We start from the raw sequence: 24,934 nt of genomic DNA, 5'->3' as shown, positions 1-24,934 counted from the left end.
AGTCAGGATGGACTGCCTGGGCGGGACCTGCCAGGGATGCGACCTTTTGGGGGAAGCTGGCCCCAAGGTGGAGTGGGGCTGGCAACCCTTTTGGGGCCAATCACCTGGAAGAGGGTGGGGCTGAGGCGGCCAGTTCTGGTTGGCTGGAGGCTCTGTCATTTTGTAGAGACTCCTCTTCCCTCTACAGGGGAAGTGTCTTTGGTTCTTGGGAATGGCTGGGGATCAAGGTATGGTGTTTGCCGCCCAGGAAAAGCCCTGTTCTGCACGGAACCTCAGCCAGATCTGAAGGGCACTCGGCACCTGTGACTTTGGACAGTTCACCTAGTGGAGCCCTTTACCTTCTCAGTAGAATGGTGTATGTACACCAGTCACTCAGGAGAGAGAACCACGTAAGATCCTGGGTGTCGAACCGTTGTGGTTTACTCTGGGCAGTGCTTTTTAAAGTTCGAGTTGTGACCTATCTGAAGGTCGTGTAATGAGTTCAGTGGGTCATGACCAAGATTTTAAAAATATGAACAGGAATACAATGGAAAAGAAAATATTCTGTATTGTACCTAAGGGTAGGTTTTGTTTCATGAAATGTTTGTTTCAGTTGATAGATATTGAAGTGTGTATATGAGGTTGGGAAATATTTCTTTAAATTGTGGATCATGATGGAAATAGGTTTGTGAAATTCAGTGTAAAGTGTAAACAACAGGAATAGCAAATGCCTATTGCAGGTATGTCCTGCAAACTTGCAGTAGGTTGGAGCTTTTCATCTAAAGAAGATAGATACTTACTGGTGTGAATCAAATTCACTGCATCTTTAAGGAGTAGGTTTGGTTCCCTTCCTCTTTGCTACACACATAACTAACTCAGGTGGGGCCTGGTTTCCATTTTCTTCCATAAATGGAAAATTAAGGTCCAGAAAGTGAAAAGAACTGCCCAGAGTCCTGTAGGCCAGTGGTGCGCCTGCACACGTGACCTGCACTCCAGCAGCAAGAGAGGAGGCAGCACATGGGGTGTTCGTTCTTGCCTGGGGGCTCCCCAGGGCTCACTCCCCAATCTCAGCATCTTCCTCCTCCCCTGTCAGCTCAGAGTCCTGCCAGCCATTCCCTGCCTTCTGGGACACCAGGCTTTCCAGTCCCTAGTTCTACCCCCTGGGGATCAACTAATCAGTGTGTTTCTCCTCCAAGAAAGTTACATTTTCATAGGCTTTCCAGAAGAGTTATTAAGATGTGAGTGTTGGTTCTTGAAAGTTACTTTCAAGTAAGTAATCATCCTTTGGAGATTGTGATTCAGTAGGTTGTGGCCTGACCCTCAAACCACCCCCATCTCTGCTTTTTTTTAAAAGTAAGGTTTTGTCTGTCACCTCGGTTGGGGGTACAGTGGTGCAATCATAGCTCACTGCAGCCTTGAACTCTTGGGCTCAAGCGGTCCTCTGACCTCAGCCTCCAGAATAGCTGGGATTACAGGTACACACCACCTTGCCTATTTTTAAATATTTTTTTATAGATATGAGGTCTCCCTATGTTGCCCAGGTTGGTCTCAAACTCTTGGCCTCAAGCAATCTTCCCACCACAGCCTCCCCAAAGTGATGGGTTTACAGATGTGAGCAGCCATAACCTAAATTTTTAACAGGTTCCTTAAGGAAAATTTTTAAATGGTTCCTTAAGGAAAAACCTGATGAAGGGGGAGGAGCAGTGAGGCCAAGCTGCCCTTTTTCCCTTCCCCCCATAGACGTGGGGTAGATTTCACTCCATGCAAGAGGGCACATGGTTATTCTGTGCTTCACCCCCGTCTCACTGCTAGCACAGTGCCTAGTTCAGAGGCATGTGGTCAACATAGGCTAACATAGTTAGCAGCACACACGTCTAGTCCAGCCAGCTCACCTGCCCCTCATTTGCACTTCCACATTCATGCTTGTGCCTTTGCACTTACTGCCTTGGTCTGGAATGCCCTCTTTCTTTATTCAAGGCTTAGATGCCTCCTCTCTGCCCTAATCATTTTCTATTTGAGCATGCAAAAGTGCTTAGTGAACCAAAGCCATCCCAAAGCTATTCTGGATGCTGTGCAGCTCTATCCACAGGTGTGTGCTGGAATATCGGAGAGTCTGGGTTGTGTTCCAGGTGTCTAGAGGTTGCTAGCCCAACAGTCGTCTCCCAAGTGGGAATGGCAGGTATAGGGACACAGAGCAGAAAGGGCTTCTGGATCCTCTCCAAGGGACACCGTGTGAAGAAAGCTGGTATCTACCCATGTGAACTGCAGCTGAGGGCACCCTCAAATGACCCAGCCCCAGAAAAGTGTGGAGGATATGCTGTCCACTTAAGGTCCCTTCCCCAGCCCAGGGACCCACCCGTCTCCATATGGGTGAAAAGTAGCCATTTGGGCCCAGAGACAGGCATTCCTAGGGGAGAAAGGCACCAAAGAGACAGATTTTACAGATTTATTTTTAAAAAACAAAAACAAAGGTTAAAAAAGTCCTTCATTTCCAACCCTGCCTGGGGGTGTGGGTGGGGAATAGAATAAGCTCAGAAAGGTGCCTACCTCCTTCCTGCAAAGGACACAGCAGGTCAGAGGCAGGCCCTCGCCCTTCCTGCCCTGCCTCCTTCTCAGGTAGCTCAAATTGCTGCTAGGAAGTTTTATGGGCAAAGAAGTGTGGGAGTGGGAGGCCAAGAGCTGCCTTCCTCACATAAACAGAAACTCCAGCTGTTCTCTCCCCTTAGAAGTTCTCCGGGCCCCACCACTGGGACTCCCAGGGTGGGCGGGCAGGCAGGCAGGCCAGGAGGCTCAGCCCTCTGAGCTATGTTGCTCAGACCACTGCAGCTTTCTTAATGCTCTTTGTGAACCAGGAGGGCAGTCAGCGGAACTTCACAGTGCGGGGAGGGGTGTCTGGAAAGGAAACTCTGAAGCGCCGTCTCTTTCTGACCTTGCCTCTGCACTGAGGCTGCCCTTCTTGGCTATTCCCCATCCTGAGGCTGAGTGGAGTCCAGGACAAAGCACTAAGTGGCTGTTTGCTACAAAACACCTGGAGATGCCAGAGAGTAGCCCTTGGCCTATCTGTCAGTCCAGGCTCCCACACAGTCACACAGTCATACACACAGCGTTAAGGCGTCTGTGCCAGCAGGCACGGCCCGGCTGGGCCCAGCTTCTCTCTCTCCACCTGCAGAGGGTGTAGCGGGGAGAACCCTGGCTGCTGCAGAAACAGGCTGAAGGGGGAGAAGCTGACAACGGAAGAGTTAACCAGGCCTGGAGAAAGAAGTGGGAGGAAGGAAGGCAAGGGCTTTCTAGGCCTCCATCCAGGCCTGCTGGCTGCCCTTGAAGTAACCCAACTCAGGTTGGGGAGCCCTGACCATATACCCCCTGGAAAATGGGGGACAGAAAGAGGGGAAGAGAGCGGGGCTAGAGTATTGGGACTTTGGAGGAAGCCAGTGCTATCAATATTTACAAGCATAAAGCCCCATCTTCTGTGCCACCTACCTCTCTGCCCCTCCCACAGAAATGAAAGGCCCCTGAGAGCCATGGAGGAGGTGCCCAGACCTCCTCACCAGCTACGCCCCTAGGGAGAGCCCCTGCCCTCCAACTGGCCCCATTTCTGGGCCCCTCAGGAATGTCTGTCTGGCTCTGCTCAGTTGGGAGGAGGCGCCCTGGGCCAGCATCCTGGCTGCCACCGGCCCTAGGAGTCCTTGAGCATGCTGATGCGGGCGTAGATCTTCAGGGCAGGCCCCAGCTTGATGTTCATGGCGCTCATCAGGTGGTCCTCCTTGAGCAGCAGCAGGGCTTGCCCGTCAATTTCCTGGGCACGGAATTCCTCTGCTATCTCCTGGCAGCCTGAGGGGGTACCACCAAAGACAGTGTCAATCCAAGCTGCCAGTGTTCACCTCTGGCAGCCACTGCCTAGTTATCTAGATCTAGTTATCTGCATCCATTATCTCCTTTAGTCCTCATAACCACACCTTGAGGAAGGCACTGCTGTTTTTATTTTGCAGCTTGAGAGAGGCTGGGCAACTCACCCACAGCAGCCACGATCTGGGCCTCCTCCTATGTGCCCGTGTTCAGACCCCTGCTCTGTGAACTGGGCGGACCCATGTCCACTAAGGTGCTGAGGAAGTGACAGCATGTGGTTTCTGAGGCTAGATCATAAAGGGCACAGCAGTTCTTACCTCACTCTTCTGTCTGGTTTACTGCAGAGTAAGCCAGCTACCAGTAAGCCACCCCAGCAACCCTCTGGAGAGGCACGCATGGAGAGCAGCCAAGGCCCTGGTGGTCCTCGGCCACCTCACCGTGTGAGTGAACCATGCTGGAAGTCGGTTTTCTGGCTCCAGACCTCAGACACTGCAGCCCTGTATGGCATCTTCCCTGAGACCTCATATGACCTCAAACTCATACACTGGGTTTGTGGAAGGGAGCAGATAACCTCTCTCTTTAGTTTCCAGGTCTTCAGACTAAGATAAACTGGACACCAGGAGCCTCATACTGGGACTGCCCAGCTGAGCCACTCAATTCCTGACCCACAGGGCCACTGAGATGACAAATGATTGCTGCTTAAAGCCACTGAGTTCTGGAGTAATTTACACCACGGCAATAGGTAACAAATGCAGATTCTGGTACCTGGAAAAGGAGTGCTGCCATAAAACAGCTCTATAGATGTGGGTGTGGCCTTGGAACTGGCCACAGGCAGGAGCCGGAAGGACTTTGTGGAAAGAGTGAGTGTCTAAGGTGCTTTGAGAGACTGTATGTAGAAGTCTCATGGCCTTTGGGGAAGCTGCTGGGAGGCCTAAAGGAAAGTGAGGAAACTCTTAGTGGAGATTAGAAGAAACAGGGTCTCTATTATGAAATAAAAGAACATTTTGTAAAAATGTGGTTGGTGGCAGAAATGTAAGTTGAATGTACCTCCTGAAGTGGGTGGTCTAGCTAAGGAGATTTTCAGACAGAATGTGGAAGGTATTGCTTGGCTTCTTACTGCTGCTCACAGTAAAACAGGAGAGAGAGAAGGTTAAAACAAACAAAACTGTTCAACAGAAAGGAACCAGGATCTGCCGGTTTAAAAATGCCCAGCCTCTCCAGATGGCACATGACGCTAAAATTAAGAAATGGTTTCTAGGCAAAGATCAAATTCGGGGCACAGTCAAGAAAACATGGTCTACAAATTAAACTTAGGATGTGACTTAAATCTTTTTGTTAAAGACTTCAGAAAGATCTAAAATGATGCCTCAAAATGCTATTCAATCCAAAGGCTCTCTATGGATTTTCTAGGCACGCCTCACAGATCCTCTTTTCAACAGCACGGTTTCTAAGAATGTGAAGGGCACTGTCCGTGCTGCCCCTCAGCTTCAGAAGAATCCCAATGCAGACAACAGCTTATCCTTGAAGATAATTCTGGGTGTGTTTTTTGTCTAATGGAATGGACCCCAACAAGATTCCCAGAAAAAAATGACAATCATTTTAAGACATACTGAATTACTGGCCGGGTGTGGTGGCTCACACCTATAATCCCAGCACTTTGGGAGGCCAAGGCAGGCGGATCACGAGGTCAGGAGCTCGAGACCATCCTGGCAAACACGGTGAAACCCTGTCTCTACTAAAAATAGAAAAAAATTAGCCGGGCGTGGTGGTGGGCGCCTGTAGTCCCAGCTACTCAGGAGGCTGAGGCGGGAGAATGGCATGAACCCGGGAGGCAGAGCTTGCAGTGAGCCGAGATGGTGCCACTGCACTCCAGCCTGGGCGACAGAGTAAGATTCTGTCTCAAAACAAACAAAAAAGAAATACTGAATTACTGATTTTAAGAGTCAAAGGTAGGCCGGGTGCAGTGGCTCACGCCTGTAATCCCAGCACTTTAGTAGGCTGAGGTAGGTGGATCGCCTGAGGTAAGGAGTTTGAGACCAGCCTGGCCAACATGGTGAAACCCCATGTCTACTAAAAATACAAAAATTAGCCGTGCATGGTGGTGCGTGCCTGTAATCCCAGCTACTTGAGAGGCTGAGGCACAAGAATTGCTTGAACCCAGGAGGCGGAGGTTGCAGTGAGCCGAGCTTACGCCATTGCACTCTAGCCTGGGTGACAGGGCAAGACTCCGTCTCAAAAAAAAAAAAAAAAAAAAAAAAAGAGTCAAAGGTAACATAACATAAAAGCAGGAAGCAGGCTGAGAAAACGACTACACTGAAAATACAGGCTACTTTTCACAGAAAAGGAAGGAGAACTCAGAGGGCTGAGCCAAGAGAGAAATCACTCCCAGGCTTTGAGTCCCAATTGAGGAAATGCCACCATAAACCCTAGCGGATTTCGGAACTGGAATGGATCAGCGACTCTTGTACACTCCCTCTTTCTTCCCTTTTTGGATGGGCATGTCTGTAATGGTTATCCTATGTTTGTCCCACTGTGCATTGGCTTTGTGGAAGTAAACAGATAGCCTCTCTCTGTAGTTCTCAGACCTTCAGACTGAGATGACCTATACTTGAAGAACTGGACCCCAGGAGCCTCATTTATGCCTGGACCTAGGTTCAATGATGAGAGCCTGGACTTCATGGCAGCCTGATGCTGCCATGGGACCAAACTGTTGGGGATTTGGTGGGGTGAGGGTATTCTGCATGAGGAAGGAACACAAATTTCTGGGGGCCATGGTGAACTACATGGCCTGTCTCTGAATGGCGCCCAATAATCCCTGCTTTCCAGTTCATGCCCTTGTGAGTCTTCTCACACAATGAATAAGACTGACCTGTGTGATCAATAAGATATTGTGAAAAGAAATTTAAAAATATATATATTGTGAAAATGCCAGTACATGGCTACGGAGGCTAGATCATAAAGGGCACAGTGGCTTCTACCTTGCTCTCTTGGATCCCTACCTGTGGAGAAAACCCACTGCCATGCATATCATGAGAACACTCGAGCAGCCCTCTGGAGAGACCCATGTAGATAGGAACCAAGGCCTCTTGCCAACAGCCAGCCCGCAGGGCAAATCACGTGAGTGAGGCACCTTGGAAGAGATCCCACAGCTCTTCAGTATTCACATGACCTCAGCCTTAGCTGATATCTTAATTGCAACCTCATAAGAGACCTGAGGCAGAACTGCCCAGGAAGCCACTCCTGAATTCCTTACCCACAGCAACTGTGTAATAAAAATTTTGGGGATGAGGAGATAACATACTAGGTTAAGTGGCAGAGCCAGAATTTGAACCCAGTTCTGTGTGACTCAGAAGTCTGTGCTCTTATCACACTGCAGTCTCTGAGAAGGAGGCTTGTGGTTGCCATGAATACCTGACCTGGTTGGTGTATGAGTGAGAGTGGCAGAAAAACAGTCACGCATCCAGGCCCCACTGAAGGCATTTGTGAATGATGTAAGGCTTGCCTCTTACAGCTGGCTCCTAGATCCTGGGCCTCACCACCACGCAAGGCTCCACCATGCAGGCCTCTGTGCCATGTCTGGCCATGCCACAGACTTCCCTATCTTCATGCCTCTGCATGTGCGCCCTCCTGCAGTCTTTCCATCCAACAAAGGCATACTTGTCTACTGTCATTTAGTTTACATTTTCTTAATTAAATTTCTTTTTTTTTGGTAGAGACATGTCTCACCATGTTGCCCAGGCTGGTCTTGAACTCCTGACCTCAAGCAATCCTCCCACCTCAGCCTCCCAAAGTGCTGGGACTATAGATGTGAGCCACCACGTCTGGTTATTTTCTTAATTTTGATGTTCTTGACACATATCCTACACTCTACCTGGTTCCCGTCCTAATCTCTCCCAGGAGAGAGACAGTTAATTATATTATCATGTCTGTATTTCACACAGACCACTTCCCATGCCAGAAAATATACAGAATTACAGCTATGGGATATTTATAGTTTGCATTCTATGCTGAATATAAGCAAGCTCTTATAGGCAGGGAGCTCATCTCACTCATCTCTGCACCCCAGTTCCTGAACCTGAGTCATTAACTGAACTACCTAATCCTCCTGGTGGTGGGAGGGTCTCATTTTCTCTTTCCTTGCTATTCCAGGGAGACATGGAATTTCCAAGGGTCTTACCTGGCAAAGAGCGGATGAATTCGTAGACGTCTTCTACGTTCCACTTGGTGGGCTCACTTGGTAGGAAGTGGTGTCCCATGCCCACCAGGTCCCGCATGTGCATGTCCGGGAGCTCCAGGTCCCGCTGGCCTTGTCGCCGGCGGGAAGTAGATGAGCTAGCTGAGATGGGTGACAAGGGTTCCTCATAGCTTGAGTTATCTGAGCAACGGCTGGAGTCTTCCTGGCTGTGTGTTAGCTGCAAAGCAGCAGTAACCGAAAGGGGCACAGTGCCTGTTGGCTGGGAGCAGAGAGTTTTCTTCAGGATGGGGGAACAAACCATCTCTAGCAGCAGTGATGGACAAAGGAGGTATTTCTCCTTTTTCTGCTTGGCCTACTACACTTCTGAGTTCCCAGATCTAACAGCATCTTCCCTGCTGTCCTGTCTCCTACCCTAGGCAGGAGTTAGTCCCTCTCAGTACTGTAGTGTGTACCACACAGCACTGCAATTATCTTTTCTAGACATGGGTTTTAAAGCAGGGCTCTGTGAGTTCTAGGAGGTGATCATAGAGCCACTTGAAATGGCATGTAAAATTTCTTCTGTAGGTACATTTTGGACCATAGCTTTGGACCATTTTTAAGGAGGTTTAAGACAAAAACAACAGGCAAAATTATAGATAAGGTTATGAAACATCACACCATGCTGTGGAGTTCCTTTAGGGCGAGACTGTGTCCTTAGAGCCTGGTGCCTAACAGAGTTTCTGGCATACAGCTGGTGCTAAAAAATGTTTAACAACCCACGTTCCTGGTATGGATCTTCAAGAACTCTGTGCCCTCATGTTTGGGGAGGCAAAAAGGTGGCAAAACAAAGGGTGGAGGCTGCCTTCTCACCCAGCCCTCCACGTAAGGCAGGAGGTTACCTGAGCAGTCCAGGGGAGACCCCATTTCCGTGGCCCCAGAAGCCAAGGACGGAGGCAAACTGGAAGGTGGGGTGATGTTGGGGCAAGGCCAAGGAAGGCGCAGGGAACCCTGTAAGCACCGTGGTCTAAATGAAGGGACCTACTGGGGTGCAGAAGGCTCAACTGGACAGGTCTCCAAGGAATGAGAGCACAGCAGAGTGCGCCGAAGTCAGCAGCTGGAGGGGACTATGGTGTCGAGGGCCATGAAAGGGAACTGTGGGGACTGCGGGGATGGAGCTTCAGGCTCTGCTGACCTCTTACCTGCTTCTTGGTATCCTTAGTAAGTGGTGGCAGACTGGCTTTGCTGGCCCGACGGCGGTTGTGGGTCGCAGCTCCTGCCTTCTGCAGCTTGCTCCGGTCTGAGTGGAAAAGTCCCACCCGTTTGGTGCATCCCACGTTGTACCTTCAGGGACAGGGGAACAGGGGATGTCAGAGCAGTTGTCATGCTTATGGGCCGTAGGCACAATGAGCACAGCCAAGCTGTCTGACAAATCTGAGTCCATCTATTGGTTCAGATCCTAACTCCATCACCAACTACTAGCTGTGTGACTTTGGATTTAAGTCACTTAAGCCCTGATCCTCCGTTTCCTTATCTGGAGTTGGGGGTAATACCACTCACTCTCTAGGACTGGTCTTACAACATGAGATAATGTCTGTAAAATGTTTGAGATGACACCTGGACTTGGACCAGGGTGAGAGCTCACACCTGACTTATTCCACTATAAATGTTATCCTGTGCCAGGAAACTACCGTCCACTGTCCTGCTGGGGAGTGGCCTGGCTGCCCCGACAACCTGAGGGGATGAGGGCTGAAGATAGCTGAACTCTAGCGTGGCATGCAGAGCACCTCTGCCTGGGACCTAGAGATTTCTTCTCTTCTGGGATTTCAGGGCTTCAAGGTCAGCTGCTGCTTCCATTGTGGTACAAAGACCACATAGGGCTTTAGAACTGGACAAGCCTAAATCCCCAGGCCCATGGCTTATTAGCTATGTCATTTGAGGCACTACTACTCCTTTGTGCTTTGGCTTCATAACCTGTATAAAGGGACAATAGTAATACCTGGCTTGGGAGGTATTTTGAAAATGAGATAATCGTATCAATTGACTGGCACAGTGACTAGCACACAGCAGGTTCTTGGGAAATGACAGTGGTTTTTATGATGACCATTAGTGCTCTATGCTGGGTGAGAGCTCACCAAGGGAACACTGTAGCTGTGGTTCTGGGCAAGGCTTACCCTAACAAGGCAGGGGCTGTCAAGGCTAGGAAAGGCGAATGGATGCCAGTGGGGCCCAGCACTGCGGCTTTTCCTTGGACTCCCTGCTGCTCTCTCCCACCTGCTCTTAGGGGTTCTGGCTTCTCATGCTTGTTGAATTAGGGATGCCATCCTGCTTCCAGGTGGGTCGAGGAACTAGGAAACCGGAGAAACCACCGCTATGGGCCTCCTGGGGTAGACTATTAATGGCAGGAGGTGGGACATAAAGTGCAGTCCTGAGGAAATGGAGGGGGCTGGGGCCACTCACCTCTTCGCACAAGCCATGGAACAGAAGCGCTTGGAACGCTTGAACTTATAGGCAAAGTCCACCCGGCCACAGAGCTCACACTTGAGTTTGAGGGGAGCACCCTCCTCTTTGGATTCTGCAAAGTATAGAAATGGGTAGGGTGGAGAATGAGAAATTCCTGCAGGACTGTGGCCAGCCCCACCGCGGGGCGTCCTGCCTGGTCCTCCTGCTCCCACAGCTGTGACATGCAGCAGCAGTCTGGCGTGGAAAATGCCAGTGGTTCTCACCCCTGGAATGTACTCAAGGGTGTCTGGGGATGCCCCTTGTATACTTGACATTTTTTCTTCCAAGTGCTCTGAGTCTGAGGCAAAACACAGGTGGGGAAGAATCAGCATCAAATGACTGTGGAAGAAAGCGGGAACCCCCAGGAAATACTCTGGATGCTGTCACAGCTGCTCCGCTGGCATCACCCCACCTTGATCTATGCAGCTGGCTGCTGTGGCCCCAGTCTCAAGGTAGGGACGAAGGGCAGGACTTGCCTGGGGCAGCTCCTACAGTCACACCTAAAACTTGCCAATGATTCACACAGGAAAAGCCATTTTTGGAATCCTGTGGTTGGCCGGAGGGGGACTGGGGGAGCAGAGGACACATGGTTCCCCTGATTTCCCCTATCCCTGTTTTTGAGGGAAGGAGGCCGAGGAGGTGCTGGGGGAAATGTTTACAGACTTGCTGGCTCAGGGTTCCTCTGAGGACACCAAGAGAGGAAGTGTGGGAGGCCTGCCTTTCCAGCCACGTTCGGAGACCGAGAGATTCAGGGTCTGAGATGCCCACCTTGCAGATAGGGCTCCTCCATCTCCGAGTCAGTGGTGGTGGTGTGATCCTGCTGTGGAAGTTTCTCAGGCAGGAACCCCTGTGCATACTTCTTCTTGAGATTCCCCACCAGCAGGGACGAGCGTCCCACCTAGAGGACAGGTGACACGGAGGCCGTGAGGGTCAGGTGGGAGAGGCTTCCTTGCTATCCATCCTCATCACAATTACATGTATAAAGTATCCAGGCACAGAGGCCAGCCCTCCTCAAACCTTCCCCCATGTCATCATTCCAAGTGTGCCGGGCTCAAGGCCCTATTTTGCTAGTTGGCTCACGAGGTAAGATGCTAATGGGCAAAGTAAAGGGATGGCTTCTGTCCAGGACCAATAGATGGCTCAGGAGATAGGAAAATATCTATTCCAATAAGAGTCTAAGGCTGAGATCAGGTTTCCCACAGTGCCAGATCAAGCACCAAGACCCAGTGCCCACACATCTCCAGGCAAGGACAGAGTGGAGTCTGTGTGAGGCTGTACATATGCAAGAGAGAGACTCAGCACCCGTTTTCTGATTTTTTACTGTTCTCCACCTTACCCCAATGCCTGACCCAAGCCAGAGGTACAGGCAGCCACAGAGGACAGCAGGAAAACACAGACCCTGGGCCATAGAGCCAATGACCTCTCAGTTGTCAGAACCCCAGAGCAGCTTATTTACGTGTTTGGATCTCGTTTTGTGGCCTTTGTTTAGGCAGCCTGGTAGCCAGTCACGTGGCACTGACTCTAGGGCGATGCTGGGGGTGGTATGCGATCTGCCTCCACCCCATGAGATCAGGTGGTTTCTAGTGTTACTCTAGGAGGCCCAGTCTAACAGGGAAGAGATGTAACAGAGCTAGAGCCACTTCTAGCTCAGGTGTTCCAGGCGGACTTCTTTGCCACTGGCCTTGGACAACCTCCAGTGGGAAAGAAGATAAGAAGCTGTGTGTCTTTTGGCATTTTCCAGGAGCAGTTCACCCATCTCAGTTAGTGAAGCTCTGCATCTTCTGGGGACTAATCAAACCACTCATGGAACCAAAGAATGAAGAAAAGGCAGATGGTATCCCAGAAAGGTGTCTCTCCAACAGCCAGATACTTTTCATCTAAACAGAGGCTGGTGTGCCCCTGGCTCTGGGCTCCTCCACACCCACAGGCCAGCACCACTGTCTCCAGTCCACAATGCACAGAAGCAGCTCTGGGTGCTTTGGTCTAATAACCCATCTTCGTGGCTCTTGGATATTTCCTGTTAGTCTTAGGCTTCCATTGTGACCTTTCTGACTGCCCCTCAATCTCAACTCCCCTTTCAAGGCTCTGTCCCCAGAAAACAAGCTTCAGGTTGTGACCCTGTTCCTTCACATTCATTTCTGATATACGTATCTTGAGAATTCTGTTCTGTGCAGTTCCTTTTGTTCCTAACTGACCAAAGTTTTGCCATTCAGAGGTTTTGGCATTCAAAACTCAATGAAATCTAATTTCCCAAAGCCCATCATCTCTCACCAAATATCCCACAGTGAAGTCTGTTTTAACCAAGGGTTCACACATGATCAGGCAGGGATACACCTGAGTTTGTGTGTGGAAACTTCTAACCAAGGATCTTGCCAATCATTCCTGATCACTGACCCGCCCTTTCTGGACCTTGGAAAGATAATCCTAGAAAGAAATGGCTCTGTATTCTTTTGGGGAGGAAGTTAGCAAGGAAAGAGCAAATTGTTCACATTTTCAGAAATTTTACATGGAAATGTAAAAATATTCTAAGACACATCCAAAATATACTTAAAAAAAAAAAGGGGAAAAGAAGTAGTCCGTACCGGGAAAGGCTCCGCCCCCTCCTGGATCACAAACCCTTCGATAACATGCGTCAGGATTTGGGGTTTCACAATGGCCTGTGGTGGTTTATTCTCACCATTCTGGGGGGCAGTGCCGGCGATGCTGGAGGCAGAGTTTCCGTTCCCTGAGGTCATGCCGGGGCTGCTGAGGTCGGTCAGTGCATGAACAATGCCCTGCCCTGTCTCTGCATGAGAGAGAGTAGGAGAACAGAGCAGGGGAGATCAGAACCAGAGTCCATGCCCAGGGAGGGACAGCAAGGACTCAGACTGCGCCTGGCTTTTTCCGTGGGGCCAAGCGACAATGCAAACCAAGCAGTCCACTCCCCTCAGTGACCCATTTAAAAGTGGCACAGTTTCAATGGACACATCAAGTACGAGTATAGTCAGTTCTACAACAACGCATGCAGCTAATCAGCTAGCAGCGTTCCTTAATTTCCCAACCGTGCTATGAACAGTTAACTTGGTTAAACAGATGGGAATTCTGTCTTTCAGGAGTTAAGACCTTGGTCGATACTGACTTGAACAAATAAGGTTAATACTCAGTTTGAGGGAGAAAAGTATTCAAGGTGACATCTAAAACAAGGACAAGAAGCTGAGCTAGGTATAGGGCTTTCAGTGTGATAAAGAGAGGTTAAATGAAGCTTCTATGAGGTTCCTTAGAGGAGGGATTTTAAGAGCCCTGTGAAATGTCAAAACACGGAACCCCAGAAACTGATGCCAAGGGAATGTGGGGGCTGAACCCCAAGTAAACACTATCATGTAGATTTGACTATTCAGACTGGTTATCTGGGGTCAGTGCATTGAAATATGCAGAGATTTCATTTCTCTGCTAAGAAGGCTGCTAGGCAGAGCTGAGATTTTCTCTGCTGTTTCTGCTGAGTTAGGTGCTCTCAAAATCAGGCCTCAGCTCCTTATCTAATCTGATCCTCACCAAATCATAGACCCTCTGTCTCTCTGTGGACAACCTTTCCTAATTCGCCTTCCCCTAAAAGACCTAACAGAGTGCTCCAGAAAGTGACATTAGGTGCCTATACACAACCACACCACAGTGGACTTCCTCTCTTCCACTTCAAACAGCATCTCTCATGAGCTGTCTCATTGTCTTAGACGTGCAAGACTTCATCTCCTCACTTCTGTAACTCTCTCCCGCCCCCTTCCCAGGGCTGTTCTCTACCACCACCAACTGCCCCGTGAGCTGAGGTTGCCTTTAACCTGGAACTTCCTAAAAAAGAAAAAAAAGAAAGAAAAAGCCATTTCTTTATTGCAACAAGTCCATTAATATAAAGCATAGCCCAGTGGGGTATGAGTGATATATACTTTAAAAATGATTTCTTTGCATAAAACTTTATGAAGATGCTCATATTTCATGTTAAAGGTCCATAATACCACCACAGAATAGGAATTGCTTGTGCTTAATTACACAATATGGAAAAGTCAAAACAGATACATTTTAGAAAAGTGGTTTAGGGTCAGGCACGGTGACTCACATCTGTAATCTCAGCACTTTGGGAGGCTGAGGCGGGTGGATCATGAGGTCAAGAGTTCAAGACCAGCCTGGCCAATATGGTGAAACCCCGTCTCTACTAAAAATACAAAAATTAGCCAGGCATGGTGGTGCGTGCCTGTAATCCCAGCTACTCGGAAGGCTCAGGCAGGAGAACTGCATGAACTCAGGAGGCTACAGTGAGCTGAGAGCGCGCCCACTGCCCTCCAGCCTGGGCGACAGAGCAAAACTCCATCTTGCGGCGGGGGGAGAAAAGAAAAGGTGGTTTATAACTGGTTCACAATGGGTCTTGGTCCACTCAGGCTCATTTTTTTTTTCTTTTTTTGGGATGGATTCTCACTCTGTCACCCAGGCTGGAGTGCAGTGGCGTGACCTATGCTCCCTGCAACCTCTGCCTCCTGGGTTCAAGCGATTCTCCTGCCTCAGCCTCCCGAGTAGCTGGGATTACAGGCGTGCACCAACATACCTGGCTAATTTTTGTATTCTTAGTAGAGATGGGGTTTCACCATGTTGGCCAGGCTGGTCTCGAACTCCTGAGGTGGGTGATCCACCTGCCTCGGCCTCCCAAAGTGCTGGGATTACAAGCACGAGCCACCGCACCCAGCCTCAAGCCCATGTTCTTACTGGTGGTTCTAATGCTAACTAAACCAGGATAAACCTTTAATGAACAAGGGTTGACTATGACACGTCTTTAGTACTCAGTCCTCCATAATTCAGCTATATAATAAACTTCAGAGCTGAGCAGGGGCCATCTAAGAGAAAGGACCAATGATTTTTTTTTTTGTTTGTTTGAGACACAGTTATACCAGTAAGTTAGAAAATTTCCATTAAGTGTCTATATTCACTTGAAAGAAAGTTTTTAAACAGCTTTGGCTTTTCTGTAGAGATGGAAACATTTCCTTTCTTTTGGAATTTGTCTTTCCAATTGCAAAGGTGTCTGAGAACTTGAGAGCTTGTCTGGAGGTTCTAGCAGGGGAACGCAGCTACTCGTATGCCCTTGACTGAGGGACAGCCCTCCTCTATAGGATGGTCGTCCTCTGACCCAGAACACTGGTTCAGGAGGGACGTACATGGAGCAGTGAGGGAGGAAGGGGACACCTAGCCAGCCAGATCAGCGGAATTAACTCTGCCTATCAACAGGGTGACAGGTGTCGCAGCCAGATGGCCCCTCATATCCGTGTTTGAGAACTTAGAAAAAACCCCTTTCCCTCACAATCTATGAATAACTAGGAGGAATGAGTTGATGATTCAATCAAATTAAGTTTCTGTGCTTTTAAATTTTAAATATTTAAGTCTGCCTTTACACGATTACATTTTCCCTACTTTTATGTTTTGCATATGCTAAGAAACATCTATTTTATTTAAAATGAATTACTAACATAGAAAGATTACTATGAAGGCTAAAATTTTATTTTTTAGATGATGGCTATTTCCTTCCAATTACAGCCTGGTAAAATATTCCCTGATGAGTCTAATGAACTGCAGATTATACAATTACAGGATTGGCCGGGCGCGGTGGCTCAAGCCTGTAATCCCAGCACTTTGGGAGGCCGAGATGGGCAGATCACGAGGTCAGGAGATCGAGACCATCCTGGCTAACACGGTGAAACCCCGTCTCTACTAAGAAATACAAAAAATAGCCGGGCGAGGTGGCAGCGCCTGTAGTCCCAGCTACTTGGGAGGCTGAGGCCGGAGAATGGCGTGAACCCGGGAGGCGGAGCTTGCAGTGAGCTGAGATCCGGCCACTGCACTCCAGCCTGGGCTACAGAGCGAGACTCCGTCTCAAAAAAAAAAAAAAAACAAAAAAACAAAAAAATTACAATTACAGGATTGGAAGTCTGGTTTGATCTCTTACCAGTGCTTGAATATTTTCTATAATATGCCCACCCAATGATTTTCTGGCATTTATTTGAATACCTCCAGTGACAAACTCACTACTCTGGAAGCAGTTTGTTCCCACCTTGGATGGCTCATTAATGATTCCTTATATAATGAGCCTAAAATCTGTCTTTCTATTAATCTCGGCCCAATTATCCTCATTCTGTTCCTTAAACTCACAGAAAACAAGACCAATCAGATTTGTCTAACAGGCAGAGACATGGGCTTAGACCTGGCTTAGAGACTGGTCTCTATCACTGAGTAAATTACGGGCAAGTCATTGTCCCTCTCTAAGCCTTGGCTCCATTGGCTGTGAAATAAGGATCCTACGCCTACCTCAGAGTGCTGCTGTGAGGACTAATGAGCCAGTGAAAGGCAGTGCTAGCTTACGAGGAAATGCTTGGGAATGCTCCTGGCGTCATGAAGGTCGTCACTCATGACCACAGTCTTATCTTCTCTCCTCCAGGCCAAATCCCTTCTGTTCTTTCAGGTATTTCTTACATAAAAAGGTTACAAATTCATCATCCTAGGCCCTCTCTGCCTACATCTTTTAATATCAGGCACCTAGTCAATACTAAGCATCATCTGTCAGGTGTAGTCATGTAAGAGATCTGGTTAGTAAGATTTTTGGTTTTCTGTGTTTGCTTTAAAGACAGTCACACCTGACTGACAGCATAGGTAGAAAGTAATTGGTAATGCCCTTGTTTCAGTTTCATGAATTCCTCCATGGAATTAATCCTTTCTCCTCTGAATTCTGGGATCACTCCCACCTCCTGCCTCTTGCACTGATATTCATCAGAAAACAGCCCCTCAGACCTTGTCTTTTATGGGATCCCTCTATCCTTGCTTGAGTTCCCTGCCCGTGTCCCCCCCTCCTATGTCAGATCTATGCCTATTAATGTTCACTGCGAGACAGAAGATCACTCTTGAGGTTAGATTCTGTCCTCATGCCAGATACATTTGTGAACAGATATGGTCACTAGCTCAAAGGCTACAGAGCCAGTGCTTAACTCTGGGAAGCAAAACTTTTTGGAATTTGAGGCTGTTTTTTTAAAAAAAGATCTTGTTAAGAGAGAGAACACACTAAAAAAGTCTTGCACCACATTAGAAACTATCACTCCCCATTGTAACCCAGGGCAGATCAAAGGAGAGACAGAATCCAAGGGACAGATGGGAGAGTGTTTTATGAATATACAAAGGTTCACAGCTATTTTGCTTTGCAGTCATCTTGTAGGCCAATAGCTCCTCATCTGCTTTAGTAACAAAGGAGTTTGGGCTATTCCTGGAATGACCAAACACAATCTCGCCCCCTGCCAAGCTCAGCACACTGAGATTAATTTAATCTGCTTTCTGCTCTCCCAGACTGCTTTGCGGCTTTTGGGGGAAAGCAGCTTAACAGGGAAACTTGCAGAAACCTGCCCTGCTGGCCCTGAGGCCAGATAAAAGAGACAAAGAAATACTCTGAATTTGGTTCCTTACTCAATTCCCTTGACCAGTTCAGAGGCTGTAAGTGCTGCCGGGGATTCCCACAGGTCTCAAATGCCTGTATACAGTCAGGCACCTGAAACCGAAAGGTGGAGGCAGGATAAGGCCGGTGGGAGAGGCTGGGGGAGGGGAGTAAAGCCAGGCTTCAGTGGGGGGAAGGAGGAGTTAGAATCTTGGCCTTTAGTTGACGCTGACCACAAAGGGCCAAGTATTCCGGTCAGAATGAACAGAGCAGCATGTTCCACAGAGTCTTGCCTAACATATGTGTCAGCTTCTAGGCTGTTTCTCATTCCTGGTCTCATTCACAGGCTCTGGTAGAAACAGCCCTTACAGGGGTGGGATAAAACAGGAATGACCACTCAGTTCCTGTTTGTGAAATTATCTGCTTTGGGATTGGTCACGTCTCCTAAGCAGAGCAGACTTCTCTAGGCAGGGGGCTACCACTCACTCAGTCACCTCGAGATCTTCAGGGGCTAACCCTGTGTCCAAAATATGATAGGTGCTTAATGATCATTAAACTGGAATGTGTGGTGTCCATGATCTCAGTCTTCATTGTCTACATAAAGAGTACAGGGCTGCCTAGTGCCAAGATAAGCAATTTGGCACTAGCTGAGATTTACAAATTGCTTTCTGAAGCTATGATGTTTTGAGAGCAGCTAGGCTGGTGGGACCTGCCTACCAGAGTGGCATTTCTAGGTACCTGATTATGAAGAATAAGAGCTATTTTTTGGGCCCATGTCTTCCTGTGACAGTGGGGATTTCCTCAGCAGAAGAGAGGTATAGGCAGACCTCTGAATTCCCTGTCCCCTTTGAAACATTTTTGCCAGACCCAGGCACTTGCCAAGGCAGGATGACCTCTAGAGGCAGAGGCAGGGAGGCTCCTAGGACCAGTGGGTTGATGTCCAGAGCAGATGGGCTCTCCAGCCTGCTAAGGACAGACGTCAGGCTAACTGCCAGTTAGGCACAATTGGGCCACTTCAGAGCCAGTTCTGATGTTCGATTGAGTGTCCCTTATCCAAAATGCCTGGGACCAGAAGTGTTTTTAATTTTGGATTTTTTCAGGTTTTAGAATATTTGCATTATACTTACTGGTTGAGCATCCCAAATCCAAAAATCTGAAATGCTCCAATGAGCCTTTCCTTTGAGTATCATGTAGGTGCTCAAAAAGTTTGGGATTTTGGAGCATTTTGAATCTGGGATGCTCAATCTGTACTAACACTTGCAACGGGTATTTCAGATGGCCTAGCACTCATTCTATCTGACCCTAAAATAGCCTGAAGACTTGGCTTCAAAGGCAATGGAGACCAAACAGAACTTCTCCTTCTACCCCCTCAGCTTGGTCAATGGCTGATTTCCACCTTATCATGAGAAGGGAATATGTATTTTAACTTAAAAGACTTCTATTTACTGTTTGGCTGCAGTAGGAGTATGACAGAGCTCATGAAGTGAATAAAGAATTTAAAGAAGCAGAGTAGATGATAACATGGATCATCTTCTTCCAACAAATTCTGTTCAACAAAGGGCAAAACGAGGTCACCTATAGAACACAGAGCACACCCTCCAAGCCCCCAGCACTGAAGTCATGCTCACTGTGCTGTGTTCAGCAGGCCCAGCCATGTGGCCAGGGTGGAGACTGAAGGGTTCCCAAGGAACCATTTGCTCTAGAAACCACCTCAGGGGAGCACTGCAGAGTGATGCCCAGTTAAACCATATCCAGGAGACAGCAGCAAACACAGCATACACCTGGTCCAAGCAACAGGCCGTACTGCAGTGCGGTAAGCTGAGGACACAGTGCCCAGCCCTCATGGAAAGATCTGGGGCCACGCTTTACAATTTCTTTGGTTATATTTGGGCCCCCAAAGAAATTAATGCCACTCTGAAAGTGAGGAAGGTAAGAGATTTCACAAGCACCAGTTTGTTGACACCTAACTCCCGGGGCTGGTTAAGTGAAGGGTAGAAAAGTGACTGAGAGGGAGCTGGGGGGAGGAGAGGGGAGGGAGGGGAACAGGCAGGCTGAGCTCTATCTGGGACCCTGACAGAGTCCATCAATTAGAGGTTCATTTGGTTAACAATTTCTTTAAAATGCAAGTATACACTTACAGTCATTCACACTTTACTGTGAATTACCTGACTCAGATAAACAGATTGCTTTCCTCCCAATTTAGGGACGGGGTCGGGGAGGGGGTGGGTAGTGACGGTTTTGGATCACAGGACACTAGATCCCAGAGGATTAAAGTTAGAAGGGCCCTGAGTTTAACATCTTAAATGTCCTAGATGAAGCAGAGGTGAGGTGATTTACCCAAGGTCACAAAAGGCAGGCAGTGGCAGAACCCATACTAGAACCCAGTGCTTTAGATGTTTCCGGGTGGGCCACACAGGTGGAGGGAGAGCTGCGCTGATTAGCCATGGATAGCACCAGGGCACTTGGGAAAAGAGGATAGGACATGTAAACTGTATTCTGGGACCTTCTGAGGCAGAGGCCAGATATCACGTGTGGGCTGGAGCATTTGGGTTCGGAAGCACAGGGTGATCTAGATGAGTGATTCCCAAATTGGGATTCCTGGAGGACTAAGGAGGATCCTTGAATCTAGTTAATCAGGACGCACAAGCTGGATTCAATATTTCAAGAAGCCGAAAAGGAAACAGCACATATACATACCTTCCGGAGGGCAAAACACGCTATTATTTAATACCATGTTACCATGTTTCCCAAATTCTAAAATGCGATCAGTATTAAGATGACCCATTTCCCCCACAAGGAATTTACACATTGATTATGTGTGCGTCTCAAGTACAGATTGTAAAAGTGTACATTTTAGAATAAAACGAGCAAATGCCATTTATTTGGAAAACAGTATCTTATAAAACATGCACAAAATGAGCTCTTAGTGGTGGGAAAATTATAGACCCTTCCCACCTGGGGTCCTCTGAAAAGCAGAAGGCAGGGGGAACGTACAATGTCTACAGCCTTTTCAAATCTGCTAAGGACAGAGCTGTCAGAGGGCAAGGACTCCTTGCCTTGACACAGCAGGCTGTGGCTCCCTCACACGGACACCACCACTGCCCTGCCCCTCACACCTCCTCTGAAGAACCTCTCCCACAGAAGGGAAGACACAGCAGTGACAGGAGGACCCCATGGGGCTCTTTGCTGAGAAAAGTGGTGAGCTTTTCAGTTTGATCCATACCTGGGTTCCTTGCAGGGGGCTGGCCAGCAGGATGAAGGAGAGGCCGAGCCAGGGGACCCTCTAGCCCTGCCCTCAGCGTCACTGCAAAATGCCCTTGCTGGGTCTGGGTTGAAAGGCTTGGAGAGCTTATTGGATTTTAAGCATCTGGGTTGACCAGCTCCAGTTAAGGCATCTAGCAGGGAGGGGGCTCCTCCCTTGCTGGCAGCCATTACCATACAGCTGACTTTCATGCTGTCTCTCAGGACACAGGCAAAGAGAACGGCCCTTCTGACTCACCCACAATCCCCAGCTAAAGTGTACATAAGCTGAATTGTAAACAGCTGAATGTGCTCCAAGCTGCCACCCCCAGCTATGCAGGAAGGAATCAATGGAGCGAACAGCCACCCTCCCCCCACCCCATGCAGTTCAGGACAACGGGAGCAGTGGGGGATTTCCAAACAGCTGCTTGAACGCTTCCCAGCCCACAGGCTGAGGACTGCAAGAGGGGCCTGAGCTCAAACTCAGCAGCCGCACCTGCAGGACCAGAGTGACTTCCACCAGGTCAACACACCACGGAGTAATAGCTGGCCCTGGCTGCAGGGAGTCAGGGAGGAGTTTTCAAAGAGTTCTACTTAACCCTGGTGATGGAGGCCATTCCACTGGTATCCAATGCCAGGGTCGAGGCTCCCAGATAGTCTCACATCATAGTGCTCCGGCCCATGCTATGATTTCAAAATGCAAAATGTCTAGAACCAATGGGAGAGGTTCCACAGTACACACCAAGATCAGGGGAGATAAAAGGAAGAACGGCAGAGTAGTAAGAGCATGGGCTCTGGGGACCAGACCTGGACTCATATTCTGGTCCATCTTTGGTTATCTGTGTGACTTCAAGCACTCACTGCCTCTTCTGAGTCTTGGTTTCTCCATCTGTAACCACAAGGCTCATACTACCTGTCTGTCTGGGAGGTTTCAGTAAATATTATATATGTAAAATGCCTGGCACTGAATACACGCATAAGCTGTGCTACATGGCAGTTAAGACTGTGGGATTAGAAAGACTCTAGGTGGCCAGGTGCGGTGGCTCACACCTGTAATCCCAGCACTTTGGGAGGCTGAGGTGGGTGGATCATGATGTCAAGAGATCGAGACCATCCTGGTCAACATGGTGAAACCCCGTCTCTAGTAAAAATACAAAAAAAAAAAAAAAAAAAAAAGCTGGGTGTGGTGGTGAGCACCTGTAGTCCCAGCTACTTGGGAGGCTGAGGCAGGAGAATTGCTTGAACCTGGGAGGCGGAGGCTGCAATGAGCCAAGATCGCGCCACTGCACTCCAGCCTGGCGACAGAGCGAGACTCTGTCTCAAAAAAAAAAAAAAAAAAAAAAAAAGAAAGACTCTAGGCTTAAATCCTATTCTGTAATGCTGGGCAAGTTACTCTAGGCCCGTTTCCTCATCTATGAAATGAGGTACTTATCTGTCTTACATACAGCTGTGGTGAGGATGAAATAACGTAATGCCGACATAACACACTGGACTAGGCTAAGCTTGGACACAGTGCCAACGTCACTGAGACCTGTGAGAAGATTAGGAAATCATCCTAATCTCACTCTACACTGAGTCTGGTCTCTTACAGCCCCAGAGCAGGGCTAATCTTTCTGTGGCCCAAACTGAGGTCTCTGAGATTTGTGTTCCTCAGATGCTTTGGTCTATGCTGGGAGTCCTGTGCTTGCTCTCTTGAGGTCAGGCTTCAGGAAGAAATGTTACCTCCACTGTGACAGCAACGTAACAGAAATGCTTCTGCCCTAAAGGGCAAAGCAAAGTCTCAAGTCACCTTCAATGGCTAGTAATCTAAAGGACAAGAAGACAAGCACCAGATTCTCTTTCTATGCAGTTTTTTCATAAAGGGGGTTTGGAGCAGACAGTGCAGAAGAACCCTAGAAACCAGAAAAAAGTTAACTCTGAGACAAATAAAAGGAAGCACTGCTTTACCTAGAAAATACTAAATTTATGTAACTTGTAATGCCAGATGATTTAGCCTATGAAAAGAAATTAGTTTAAAAGGCTAAAAATAAACCCAGTTTAAAGATAAACTCATGGAAGATGGATTTCTACCAGTTTACAAAATAAATCTAGAAATGTTTAGTAAACTCTCCAGTTATTTTCAGGTTGATAACAGGGAAAGGCAGCCATGTTCCCCAATATGATGACTATTTTTTTTGGTTCTCAACTGCAGGATCACTAATATTGTTAGATAAATGTCGGGGGAGGCTGCAGGAGGGAACACTAAGCCTCAGTTGTCCTGTCTATATTATGGACTACATACTCCATACCTTGCAAATCAGTCCTACTGATCATTTCTGCTTATGGAAACATTACTCCTTTCCTCCTTATAACCCTTGTCTAAGCTTCCAGTCACCCTATTTTGCCACCAGTCAACTGACAGAACAGATTAATACTGATTACTGGAGGCCTCAAAATGTGGATTTAATCAAATTTTTTAATTTATTATTTTTTTTTTTTGAGATGGGGTCTTGCTCTGTCACCCAGGCTGGAGTGCAGTGGCATGATCACGGCTCACTGAAACCTTGACTGCCCAGACTTAAGCGATCCTCCCACCTCGGCCTCCTGAGCAACTAAGGCCACAGGTGTGTGCCACTCTGCCCAGCTAATTTTTTTTTTTTTTTTTAATTATCTGTAGAGGAGAGGTCTTGGTATATTGCTCAGGCTGGTCTCAAACTCCTGCACTCAAGTGATCCTCCTGCCTCGGCCTCCCAGGCATGAGCCACTGTGCCTGGTCCCAATATTTTTTTTTTTAAAAGTAGTTGCTTCGTATTAGTTTTGTTTTAATTTAAAGTATCATTTGCTTTGATTGTTCAAAAATGTCTTAATATAGCTGTGTGGCTTTAGGCCACATATGGATGGTTTCAAATATGCTAAAGATACCAGTAACTAGGGATAATTATATAGTATTTGAGACATAACAGCCATGCAACTAGAGTTTTAAAAATAACTCAAGCAGTCACGAACTTTCATTTTCTTGCCAACAGTTCCAATATTCAGTATCAGGCCTGGTCCTCCTAATCTACTGGAGAAGAGTTGGTTATGGCATGGCATCTAACAGTCATCTCTTCTTAATACAAATAATAAATTTCACTGCTAAGAAGACAATCATCTGGAAAAAAAAAAACAGACATTTGCTTATGTTTCAAAGAAAGTCATAATAGCAAACTGGGACTCTCTTCAACATCTGGATTCATCTCAGAGCACTGGCAATCTGCGCTTAACAGCAGTCATATCTTTACCAGATGTAGAAAGAATGTTCTCTTCTTTTGGACTTACCTAAATATCATTTGGAAATTGGAAGAATAGGAAAACCTATCCTTCTTCACTAACTATAAAAATAATTTGGAAGAAGGAAAAAAAAAAACCTTTAAGTTTTCTATGCTGGTCTACATGTTCTTACAATGAATCTCAGAGCAACAGTTTATGACTTAAATTATATGCTGTGTTCCTTAGTATACTTATTTCTTCAAAAACTAGTAATTCTAAATTGTATAATTCTTGACTATTATAAAATAGCCCATTTCTTGACCATGTCAATTATATTGGACTTTTGTTACTGATGGGGAAAAATCCAGAATTTGTGATAATTATGTCTTGGATATGCAAATGGTTGATTATTTTCCTAACAATTCCCAAAATATCCACATCATAAAGCAGAATTAAAGATGGTTTGCCTCCGAATATCTTTAGAAATATCATATCAGTGTTCTGATGTGGCTAGTAATTCAAATGAAAAATTTTAAATA

At 47.6% G+C, this 24,934-nt stretch overlaps 1 protein-coding gene across 22 annotated transcripts in view; it reads right to left on the bottom strand.

The window, feature by feature from the left end:
- Nucleotides 1–2,411: 2,411 nt before the first annotated feature.
- The window catches only part of PHC2 (polyhomeotic homolog 2), a 112,331-nt gene continuing 89,808 nt past the window's right edge, over nucleotides 2,412–24,934 (bottom strand). For 16 of the 22 annotated variants that reach the window (XM_005544054.5, XM_045375204.2, XM_045375218.2 and 13 more), the window contains 6 exons: nucleotides 13,081–13,283; nucleotides 11,267–11,396; nucleotides 10,457–10,571; nucleotides 9,199–9,340; nucleotides 8,003–8,279; nucleotides 2,412–3,810 (listed from right to left, as the gene is read on the bottom strand). In XM_005544054.5, coding sequence (XP_005544111.3) covers nucleotides 3,656–3,810; nucleotides 8,003–8,279; nucleotides 9,199–9,340; nucleotides 10,457–10,571; nucleotides 11,267–11,396; nucleotides 13,081–13,283 — 1,022 coding nt within the window. In that variant the 3' untranslated portion in view covers nucleotides 2,412–3,655. The remainder of the gene's footprint in view (nucleotides 3,811–8,002; nucleotides 8,280–9,198; nucleotides 9,341–10,456; nucleotides 10,572–11,266; nucleotides 11,397–13,080; nucleotides 13,284–24,934) is intronic. The other 6 variants (XR_012422985.1, XR_012422982.1, XR_012422984.1 and 3 more) reach the window with 1 other exon arrangement.

The sequence above is a fragment of the Macaca fascicularis genome, chromosome 1 (assembly GCF_037993035.2).
Source record: "Macaca fascicularis isolate 582-1 chromosome 1, T2T-MFA8v1.1".
NCBI classification, from domain to species: domain Eukaryota; kingdom Metazoa; phylum Chordata; class Mammalia; order Primates; family Cercopithecidae; genus Macaca; species Macaca fascicularis.
Note: the sequence above shows the minus strand (reverse complement) of the source record. Positions and strands in the feature narration are given on the sequence as shown.